This window comes from Centruroides sculpturatus, unplaced genomic scaffold (assembly GCF_000671375.1).
Source record: "Centruroides sculpturatus isolate CEXI.00-Female unplaced genomic scaffold, Cexi_2.0 scaffold224, whole genome shotgun sequence".
NCBI classification, from domain to species: domain Eukaryota; kingdom Metazoa; phylum Arthropoda; class Arachnida; order Scorpiones; family Buthidae; genus Centruroides; species Centruroides sculpturatus.
The window spans coordinates 538901-550630 of NW_019384419.1; the positions used below are offsets into that span (position 1 = coordinate 538901).

Below are 11730 nucleotides of genomic sequence, written 5' to 3' on the forward strand. Positions count from 1 at the left end.
ATAATAAAATTTAATAAAATATAAAATATAAATTAAAATTAGTATGTTCTTTCGTCTTGAAGATAATATATTGGGATAAATATGATTTTGTTTAACTGTTCATGCTTCTCTACGTTAAGAATTATATAACTTTATATTAATATATATATGTAAGCTAATATATTTCAATTTTAATATAATTTACGTATAATTTGCTAAATTTTTAGGTATAAAACTTTAAAATAACTTCATTTTATGAGATTTATAATATATTTATAGTAAAATAAATTACTTAAAATTTTTTAAATAAATAAAATTTTACTGTTCATATATATATGCAACAGATAAAATATTAATATTTAAGAATAAACAAATACAGTAATTAATTTTTACAAGAAATACAAATTAAATAAGTAAATATATAGGTACGGTACATAGGTAGTCCTTTGCTTAATATGAAATATAAATGCTTAAAAGAGTCGAAACGATTGGATAAGAAACTGAAAGTAGGCGGAGTTAAGATAATTTCGAATAAACACTTTTTAATTAGTAATATTCAGATGGATTTATTTTATTAATTTATATTAAAATACTTTCATATATTAATATTTTGTGTATTTTATCACTCATCATCCTTATCATCATCGAGATTACATTGGATTGAGGGAATAGGCAACATAACACTTACTAGATTGCTAAGATGTGCCTCTATACAGGATTTTCTAGGGAAACAGGAAATTCTTCACGTGTGTAACACCTAATTACGTGTTACACGTATGAAGAAAACCAGAAAACTGCAGGTGAGCCCATTGAGACTCAATCCCGCGAGCAACTACCAATGGTGTTATTTAGATATTTATAAACTAAGGATAACAATTAAAATAATATTCAAAGATTGACATTTTAAATATTATACAAATTAAAATGTAATCATTCTTTATTTCAAATACAATAATTGTATAATAAAGTATTTGGGCCTCATTATAAAAAGAATATTTTTTGAAATTAAATCTGTAATTTCCATTAAATTCAAAATTAAAGTTATTTGAATATAATAGATTTATTTAATTTAATTTTCTTTCAATTATTATTAATCTTAAAATAAATTTGAAAGATTTGCTTTTTAATTTTATAAAAATTAAATATTATAGCTTGAAGTTAATTTAAATATTTTATAAAAGTTTATTTAATGTTGTATAAAAATATATGTAATAAGAAAGGTACTTCTTATATGATAATAAATAGTAATTTTGCATAAGAATTATATACATATTTTTTATAATGTTTACATTTTAATACAGAATATAGTGCACCTCGATATAGTGAATACTTAGTGGAATTAACTAAATCGTTCGCTATATAAAGACTTCGTTATATAAATGCAAGAACCAACAATACACATGCACATTCTTGTCTATTGATCTTTTATCTTATGTTAGTTTTTCTTTTATTATCATAGCATTCTTTAAAGAGAAGCATCAAAAGTGTTGAGTAAGTTACAATGTAACGCTCATTCAACAGGCCATGTGCTATGTGGTTAAGCATAAAATGTTAAAAACCCATCATAACAACTGTATACACTACTGAATACATGCACAGTTATTTAACTCTGACGACATTTTAACATTTACCATTACAGAAGAAACATATGAACGACGTAAAATGCTGTAAGAGTGTCCACTATTCTGATAAATGTAATGTGCCTTATATGAGTGGTTACTATAAAAAGAGCTTATTATATTAGAAATCAGAAAGAAAAATGATTAAATTTTGAATTTTTTATTTCTTTTTTAAGGAAATAAATAAATAAAAAACTTTAAAGCGAGAAACAAATTCTTCTATTATATAAGTAATTGCTCCTTACATAAGAGCTTTCGGAGTAGGAGTAATCAATTAATTCAAACTAATTTTAATTTAAAATTAAGTTAAATTTATTCCGTTGGAGATCATAAAACTTTTTCTAAAGTTTTGAAAAAGTAAATAAATTCTCATGAAAGAATTTCTTTTGCTTTTATTCAAATTATACTCGAAACTTTGACTCAAATATTTTTCTTTCCTTTAACTTTTTATGTAAATGATAGTAATAATTAAAACAGTTTTACTTCAGACATTCTTCGTTATTCGTTTCTTTACCAAAATGCATACAAAATAACCTCCGAATAACGACCATATTTTACGTTTATGTCAGTGGTCGTTGTTTACAGGTTCGACTGCAATGGAATTTGGATTAAATTTGGCATTAAGTCAACTTTTCTTTTGTAATTTATTAAAGGATTTAAATGCAGATTTCATCAATTTTTTCTTGGAAAAAATCAATTTTCAAATAGTTATCAGCTCATTGTTGTTGCAATCTTTTGCCTCAAATCCGTTAGTTTCTTTTGTTATTTCCTACTAAAATCTAACTTAACGACTTCTTGACCGAAAAAACAAGAAGGAAAAAAAATCCAACCGAAGAGGCTATTTACTTGTCAGAATTAGAAGAGAAAATAGAAAAATATATAAGAATTCGAAAGACAATTTTTAAGTCAACAGGAATTACATTTAATTCAGTGAAAATAAAATAAATATCAGCTCATAATTTCTAATTTTATATATTTTAAAAATTATAAATAATTTTTAATAAAGAAAATAATTCGATTTATCTTTGTGNATTATCTTAAACTTCAATGGCATTTGTTATGTAGAAACAAGTAACTAAATGAAAAAGTAAGGGTGTCTGGAGCCTTTATTTATAAAGATTTTTAAGGAATTTTAAACCAGTTTTCTTACTTGAAACTGTTAATGGCCATATTCATATTCACAACAATCCATCAAGAGTTACAATTAACCAATAAGAGTTCACATACTAAAAGTAAAATGGTTGATTGATTTGATAGGATATGGCAATGTAACACATGCACGTTTCTGTGGAGGAGAGATGCCTTCTGGGAGGACTTTTTATGGGAAACTTGCTCTCATCTAGGTGTTGAAGATGTGAAGAAAATGCCCCGTGAACATATGGGAATCTGGCTCCTATTTAGACGTTGAAGACATTAAGAAAACCCTGAAAACTTCACGTGATCATATAGGAAATTGGCTTCTATTCAGACGTAGAGCACGTGAAGAAAACCCAGAAACTTCCCCTCAGCTAGCACTTTAGCAAAATGTGAACCCTCGACAAACTATTAGCGTTCAGTGGTTTTTATGGATTCGGTTACTGTTCAGCAAAACTGAATGGTAATTTCTTTAACTTTAAACACCAACTCTCAATCCCTAGGTACGGCTGTAAATAAGCTGCAAATAATTTAAACTACTTAAAATTAAGTTTAAACGTAATTTTTGAAAAATTCATTACACTTTTAAAGTATACAAGTTTTATATGAGTAATATAATTGACTAAATAAGTAAAAGATAACTCAATATATGATTCGTAAATATGTATATAACCTTGAAAAAGTTTCAAATCAATTAAATTACAAAAAAACTTTTTGATATTTTTAACTTAAAATTTTAAACAATTTAAAATAAATAATTTATATTAATTTATAAAATGGTAAAGTGCCAATATTTTAAAGGACGGTCAAATGATTGAGGTCATTAAGGCGTCAGCCAACGCTCTGTTGGACTCGGGATCGAATTAAGAAAGCAAATAATACCAGGAATTTTTCAAGGCTGTTTGTCTCAAATATTTCGCACCCTTCACTACTTGGTGAAGGGCCCAATGACATGGATCTACGATAATATTTAAAAAGATCCTCTAAGTGTTTCTCACAGGGCAGGATGCCCAAGCAGTTAAGTTGGCTTCCTACCGCTCAGGGGATCCGAGATCATAATCCTGACAAATCGAAAAATAACCCTGGACTTTTTCGGGTGATCCATCCGAATATGTCAGGTCCCTTTGCTATTTGCTACCGATTCGATCCCGGATCCTTCAGATTATGCATAAAAGGATTAACCACCCAAAAAAGACTTTCTGGGAGTTATCAACCACGTGGATTGGATCCTGAATCCATCAGACAAGTATGGTGCTGCATTAAACCCCTCGGCATCCATCATCATTTATAGTAGTACTAAAGGCCAGCTATATAGATTAGATTGGATTGATGGGATAAGATAACGGAATGTATGGGCAAATAATGAACAATATACACATATATACAGTGGATTCTCAATAATTCGAACTCAGAGGCATGGCCTTAAACAGTTTGAATTAAAAGGAGATCATTTCTAGACGCTACAGAACAAAAGGAAAGAAAGAAAAAGAATTTAACAACATATGGAAAAAAGAATATTTAATCAATGGTTTGCACATGGGCGATCTGCCGAGATGGGTGCTTCCTGGAAGGCCTTTCTGTTTAGGCCCCCTATTTAGGAACTATAAACGTGAAGAAAACCGGGAAACTACGTGGCCACCCCTTTGGCGAGGCGTGAATCCACCAGTTTTTAGCGGTTTTATCTATTCGGCCATTGATGGGCTCTTCTACATAAGCATGCACTAGAAAAGCGACAAATAGATTGAATACTTATGCTATATATTCCTCATTGAAAGAGATAGAGCTTCAAAAATTTATATATTTAAATGTATTTAATAAATATATGCAATTTATCCTTCATTTTATAAATTTTCTAGGTGTTTCTAGATTACTTGTACATATATCACGCATTATTCGATGTTTAAAAGTTATTGATTCAAAGTTAATTACCCGATACTCTGGGATTTCTAATTATAAATGATAAAGCAAGTATAATTATCATTAATTATTAAACTTTGTGATTCTATATTGTAATTACAATCTATAATAACTGCTCTATATAAACAAGATAAACCGCTAATACTGTATATATTACAAGCTTGGAAAATGCTAAATGAAATAGAATTAATGATATTACAACCATCGGTGGTCCTCTGCCAAATATTAAAGATATTTTACATAAAAAATTAAAAAGAAATCTCAAAATTGGTTGGAAACTCGTTTCTTAAGCATAATTTGTTAAGAAACACAAATAATTTGCATATCTCCGCCCACTTTATTTTCTAACCAATAATCATTAACAATGTTTTAAATCTGTATATCTTATATGTTTAGCAGAGGACTGCCTATGTTTATTATAATATTTAATATTGTTTTATATTCTCTATTGTTTATTAAGTAATAATTTAATAAAATAAAAAGATAATTTAATAAATATTATATTTTACATGTGTATCATAGATCCATTATTTTATTTTCCTTCTGATAATAAATTTCAAATTTTTCTTTAATATTATGATTAATTTTGTTTATTTCTAGAGGATAAACTTATAATAAATTTAAAATGTTTTAAAATTCAATTAATCATATAACTAATTTACTTAAAATGATGTTAATGGATTATTTATTTCTAAATTTCTTCAAGAAAATATAAACATTAATTTTCTATAATTTTTTTCTTATTAATTAATAGCAAAATTTTCAAAAATTTGCAATAAATGAGTTTATAAATAAATAAATTTATTACAATTTTTAATAATTTTACCAAAATCAATATACCTTGACTCTGATCCAGCATGGTACACAGCCACCGGTGTCAACCGAATATAACTCACAAAACCCAGCATAATAATAATACATTTTTATTTTAAATTTCTTAAATTTTATAAATGCCTTTAATTAAATGCCACGAGTTTATTCTCAAAGGGAAATTTATGTATTTAGGAAATTTAATTCACTTTTAAATGAGTTTTCAGAATAATTACAACAGTTTATTTTCTATTACAGTGAAGTATTGTTTTGATGAACAATTATTGTACTCATTTCTCTGTTTATTTTATTTTTATTGTTCATTTAAGTTTATTGTTATGTTTCCTTGCTTTCTAAACGTTCTTTTATTGTTAATATAATTATTTAAAATAATATTTTTTACTATAAGTTTTACTTCTGGGCTGTTAGCCTGTTACATATACCAGAGGGAAGGTATGACGATAGGTCGAAAAATGATTACCCCAAATTTTTACATTTTTGGACTCTTAGGGAATCTTGAAACATCGAGAAATTCAAAATATTTGGAGTTTTTTCTATATGTATGGATATTAGTGTGGGGAAGTGCACGATTTTGTTCACTCTCTTTGAAGCTTAATAACTCTTGTACTTTTTGTCGAAAATTTCTGAAATTTTGCAGGGAGATTTTTGTATTAGATACATTGATGGCATTAAATTTTGGTAGTTAAAGGTCGAAGGGGTGAGGAGATATAAGCGGAGTCACTTGTCTATTTATAATACTTTTGTCTTTTGAGGGCGTGTTTATAGCAACACTTCGAGAGACTGCTTTCTAAAAAGACTTTCTATAATAAACTAATCCTATTTAGGAGTTAAAAACTTAAATAAAACCTGGAAAACTTCACGCGGCCAGCCGGTTGGGGAGATTCGAACCCACGACCAGTGTTCAGTGATCTTATCCACTCGGCCAATAGGGAGAAATTTTAATATGAGATTTATTATAAAAATAAAATAAAATAATCGTGCATGTACCGTCAAATTTCTAGAATTAAACGTTTTAAACATTTTGGAAGTTAGTTTTTAAACATTTTTCACGAAAAAAGAAAGAAAATTTCAAGTTTTCAAACTTGTTTAACTTACTAATGTGTAATGCTATTATTTATTCATATAAGTTCATAAGTTAAAGTAAGTTTAATAGCGAAACTTCCTAATTATGACTATAAATAATGTTACGAATATTAAGCGCAATTCATTATTACTAAATAGAAAATATTCGGGTAAAACGTAGACATTTGCAACGTAATCTGGACCAATTTTGAATAAATTAGTGCAGTTTAATTACTTAAACCTTTCAGAGAACATTCAAAAACTTTTAGCAAAATTAACAAACTTCACTAACAATTAAACTTAATTTTAAAACTGAAAATTAGAACAATTTTATCTTAAAAATTAATTCCGTTACGCAGAAATCCAATCGATTGACACTCAGTTTATACAAATTGGAGGCGAAGGTCTCATTTGGAATTCATTCAATCAAGTTGACTTGGTGACCTTTACCTTTTCTTTATTACCTTTTGATTAATTATATTATAGGCATTTTCTTCGAATTAAATTTTATTTAAATATTGGGATATTGCTTATAAATTGCTTTATGTAGAATTTTGTCAGTGTTATTCTTGTATTTGTTTGTGTACAGCAACGTCACACATGGATGATCTGTCTCCTGGGAGGATATTCTATCAGAAATTGCCCTATTTAAGTATTACAAATATGAAAATAACCCGGAAAACTCCATGTGACCGGCTCGTTGGGCAGGCGCGAACCCATAACCAACTACCAGTATTTAGAGGTTTTATCCACCCCACTACTGTTGGGTCGTCGTTCTTGAATTTCTTAATAATTTAATTGATTTTAAACATGTAATTTAACCTTATATATATATATAATTATATATAATGTAATGAAATAAATGGACATCCACTGTAGCTCAACCCCTTCCCCTGTTGTCCGTCATAACCCTCCCTCCCTTCTAGTGTGGACGTCAATTATAAACAGCTACTTACCGGTAGTTCCTAGCGAATTGTTACGTCACATGACGTAATAATAATTAAATTAAACAATGGTTGTTAGATAGTAATAGCGTAACATTGAAATCGACGTTTTTAATCTTCATTATTACGTCATTGTTATTTAACAATGGTTAAATTAAACAATGATAATTACACAATAATTACACCACAGTTTAAAATCAATTTCTAAAATTTATATATTGTTTTACTGTTAATACGTCACAGTACGTAATAANATGAGCTCCACATCCAGTTTATATAGCAGACTCTACCAATTTTCTATCCTTTAATGAGATAACTTTTTAAGATGTTTCCTTATTTAATTCTTAATACACAGCAATACCTCCCACCCCCAATTGCCTCGTATTTCTTATAGATTTTACACGTTTTAATAGTTTTCTACATTGGAATTTATAAAGTAAAATAGTAGTATTTTTTACTAATTAAATTAAGAGAATATTTTAATATTTAACATCTTATATTTTTACTTTTCAAGCTGTTATATATAAGAGAGAGAGATCTGTCGTAAAATGGCCCCTCCTCAAAATTTTGCAAAAAAATTCGGGGATTTTTACCGTATGTATAAATGTTATTGTGTGGGGGGAGAAACGATTTTGTTCATTCTTTTTCAAGCTTAATAACTCCTATGTCTTTTGTCGAAATTTTCTGAAAGTTTGCAGTGAGATTTCTATATTTGGGTCATTGATGCTGTTAAATTTTGGAGGTTAAAGGTCGAGAAAGTGGGGAGATAGAGGGGGAATCATGTGTTATATCTTGAGTGGGATCAAACTTAATGATGATTTTATACGTTATTAGCATTTATAATGTTTTTAAAACTCATCTTTATTATGAAAATTAAGCCTTTTCCATTTTATAATAATTAATTTTAGTAAAAGTTTGAAAAAAAATCTCAACAGATGGCGACACACATAACTTCAGTATTTTTGTCGGGAAAGTTACGCTGTATTTTTTAATTAATTTTCTTTTAAAAATTTACTTAAAATTTATTTAAAATTTAATTTATTTGTTATATACTTAATTTTTAATAAAATAATAAATGAAAGACTAAAAAAAAAACTATATTTATTATTATTTTTCAAAATATTTATTTTATTTTATATATTTTGATAATAAATCATCAACATTTAGATTTAAAAAAAAATTGTGAAGATCTCATACTTATAAATGATGATTCGATTGACGTAATAAATGACTATAATACACTTGATGACGTTATAAACTTATAAATGACGTTATTTACTTGATGACGTTAAAAACGTAGTTATAAAAGTGACCAATAAACGATCTGAATAATTTTTTTTTTTCCTTTAATTTCCGCTAATCCACTGCTGCCATCTGATGATATTTATAGAAATTAAAAATTTGAATTTTATTTAGAGTTTTATGGTAAGATTTGTAAACAGAAAATTAAAAAGTAAATAAATAAATCAATTAATTAAAACTAAACGTAGATAAATAGCAATATTCTTCATTTATGACTTAGAAAAATTGTGTTGAGGGAATCAATTTATAACCAAGTATGGATTCATTTTTCATCAATGTCATCTTCCTGAAGGGTTTAAATGAATACAAGAATATTTTTCTTACTCGATATCGATAGCAGACATATTAGCCTGAAGCATAGAAAAAAGTCTTCTATAGCAACGAGGTATTTGTTATTTTACCTCTCTAGAGTATTCTAATACTGTGAAAACCATTGCCATTTTCGGAGAGATTCTTTCATTTCTTGGCCCAGATAAGAGCCAGACTTGATGATTTTACGCAGAATAACACACTCAACACTCTCTATTGAATACTTTTCTCTTTCTAACTCACTCTTATCCTTTCTATTCCATTCTAGAAGTAGGTTTTTACCATTTATTCGGTTGAAAGGTACTGGAATGAGTGGAGACAATCTAACAGTAAATAGCACTATTTAATCTTAAAATGTAAAGAAAATTTAAATTCAGGAAGATTTTCTATTTAATTAAAATAATAATGCAATTTAAATTATTTATAATTATTTAAATTTTTATATTTTAATCCATTTTTTTCCTATTTATCTGCGTTATTGTATTTATCAACATGTAGATCGCGATCTACAGAGTTACATTTAATAATGTTTTTCGTTAGTTATATTTAAAATCTTTTAAATTATTATTATTATTTTTATTAATTTTGATATAATATTGTTAAATAAATGTTAATTAACTATTTTATTTTCATTTTTAAGAGGCATTACGTATTTCAGTATGATAAAAACGCTCATAAATGATATATTTAATAATTTAATTTAATTTAATGCTGAAAATTAAAATAATGTAATACCATTCTTTATATTAAAAAATTAATTTAGAATTTTAGATTTTAATTTAAATTCTAATCAGGAATCTTAAATGTTATCGCATCAAGGGCGCGTCGCGTCGCGTAAGTTCGCGTCGCAACTCGCGAAATATATATACATAAATTTTGCAGCATTAATCAATTATTGCTTAACACTTTATAATTATAGATACGTTTTAAAATGTTTAATGATTTTCTTAGGAATTAAATTAATTTTGAATTATTAAGGAATTTTACAATGCTGGCGCGACGCGACGTGACGCGCCGATGTAGTTGCGTCGCGCCCGAAGATTTTTATTATATTTTTTAATAATTTAATTATAGGTAAATATAAATGCCGAGAAGAATGGCCATCCATTGAGTCAGAAAGAGCATTTAATATCTACCTGGGTGTCGAACTGTTGCTCATCCCACTGATTATCATGACTACAACATACGTTTTGATTAGCAAAACACTTTGGATAGGGATTCGAGTCGAATACCCCAAAAAATCAAGTAAATATTTGACTTATTTACCATTCTATAATATTATAATGTCACATAAAGATAATTAAACTCTATTTTTCAGATCCTAAATACGCAGAGAAAAATACTAAGAAGCAATACTTCCCTGATACTAAGAACATTTACGATACACAATGCAATGGTGTGCATTCGGAGAATAACGTCACAACAATCAACCAATTATCACGCCCGAAACAAAGTAATAATTGGCTAGTAAGAGGTAGCAGCGTAAAAAATCAAGAAGCGAAAAAGAGGGTTGTAAAAATGCTCTTTGTTGTAGTCGTCGAGTTTTTCATTTGCTGGACACCCCTCTACATCATGCACACATGGTCCCTGTTTGATCCAAAGACGGTCTATTCGAGTATTGGTTTCGTTGGTGTCTCCATTATTCATTTATTATCATTCTGTTCGTGTTGCTGCAACCCAATTACTTATTGCTTTATGCACAAGAAATTCAGGCAAGGATTTTTAAATGCCATGAGATGTACTAAAAGAAAAAGATGGCAGTCGGCTCGAAGTAGTGACTATACAGCTACTCTGAATAGTATTTACAGTACTAGACTGGGTTCTATTCATGCGGGTAAGGATATAATTATAATAATTTGTATTGTAATATAAGAAGGATAATTCAGACAGTACTTATAGAGGGAGTTATAGTTTTACTCTTTATGCCTCGTGAAAACTATTAACAGGGCCTTTCTTCCATATATATCATGGATTCGGTCAGGCTTACAATGGGGATGGACGGGTGGTGAAAGATGGGTACCAAAACCCATGTCCCTCAGAACGATAGGATGATATCTCGTCCCTGTCAAAGGGTATACAAATTTTACTCAAGTATCACTCAAATCAGCATTTACAGTAAAATGTTCCAGTATGTCCGAGTGATGCATGTAATTCAGGAGGATTACTGCCATCACTCGAACAGACATATCAAAAATATAAATGACGTTATTTACTTGATGACGTTAAAAACGTAGTTATAAAAGTGACCAATAAACGATCTGAATAATTTTTTTTTTCCTTTAATTTCCGCTAATCCACTGCTGCCATCTGATGATATTTATGGAAATTAAAAATTTGAATTTTATTTAGAGTTTTATGGTAAGATTTGTAAACAGAAAATTAAAAAGTAAATAAATAAATCAATTAATTAAAACTAAACGTAGATAAATAGCAATATTCTTCATTTATGACTTAGAAAAATTGTGTTGAGGGAATCAATTTATAACCAAGTATGGATTCATTTTTCATCAATGTCATCTTCCTGAAGGGTTTAAATGAATACAAGAATATTTTTCTTACTCGATATCGATAGCAGACATATTAGCCTGAAGCATAGAAAAAAGTCTTCTATAGCAACGAGGTATTTGTTATTT

At 28.1% G+C, this 11730-nt stretch overlaps 1 protein-coding gene across 1 annotated transcript in view; it reads left to right on the top strand.

Moving 5' to 3' along the window:
* Positions 1–11253, top strand: part of LOC111619325 (gastrin/cholecystokinin type B receptor-like) — a 19199-nt gene extending 7946 nt beyond the window's left edge. The window contains exons 2-3 of the mRNA XM_023361029.1: positions 10172–10342; positions 10416–11253. Of these exons, the coding sequence (XP_023216797.1) occupies positions 10172–10342; positions 10416–10969 (725 nt within the window). The 3' untranslated portion in view covers positions 10970–11253. The remainder of the gene's footprint in view (positions 1–10171; positions 10343–10415) is intronic.
* The last annotated feature ends 477 nt before the right edge of the window (positions 11254–11730 follow it).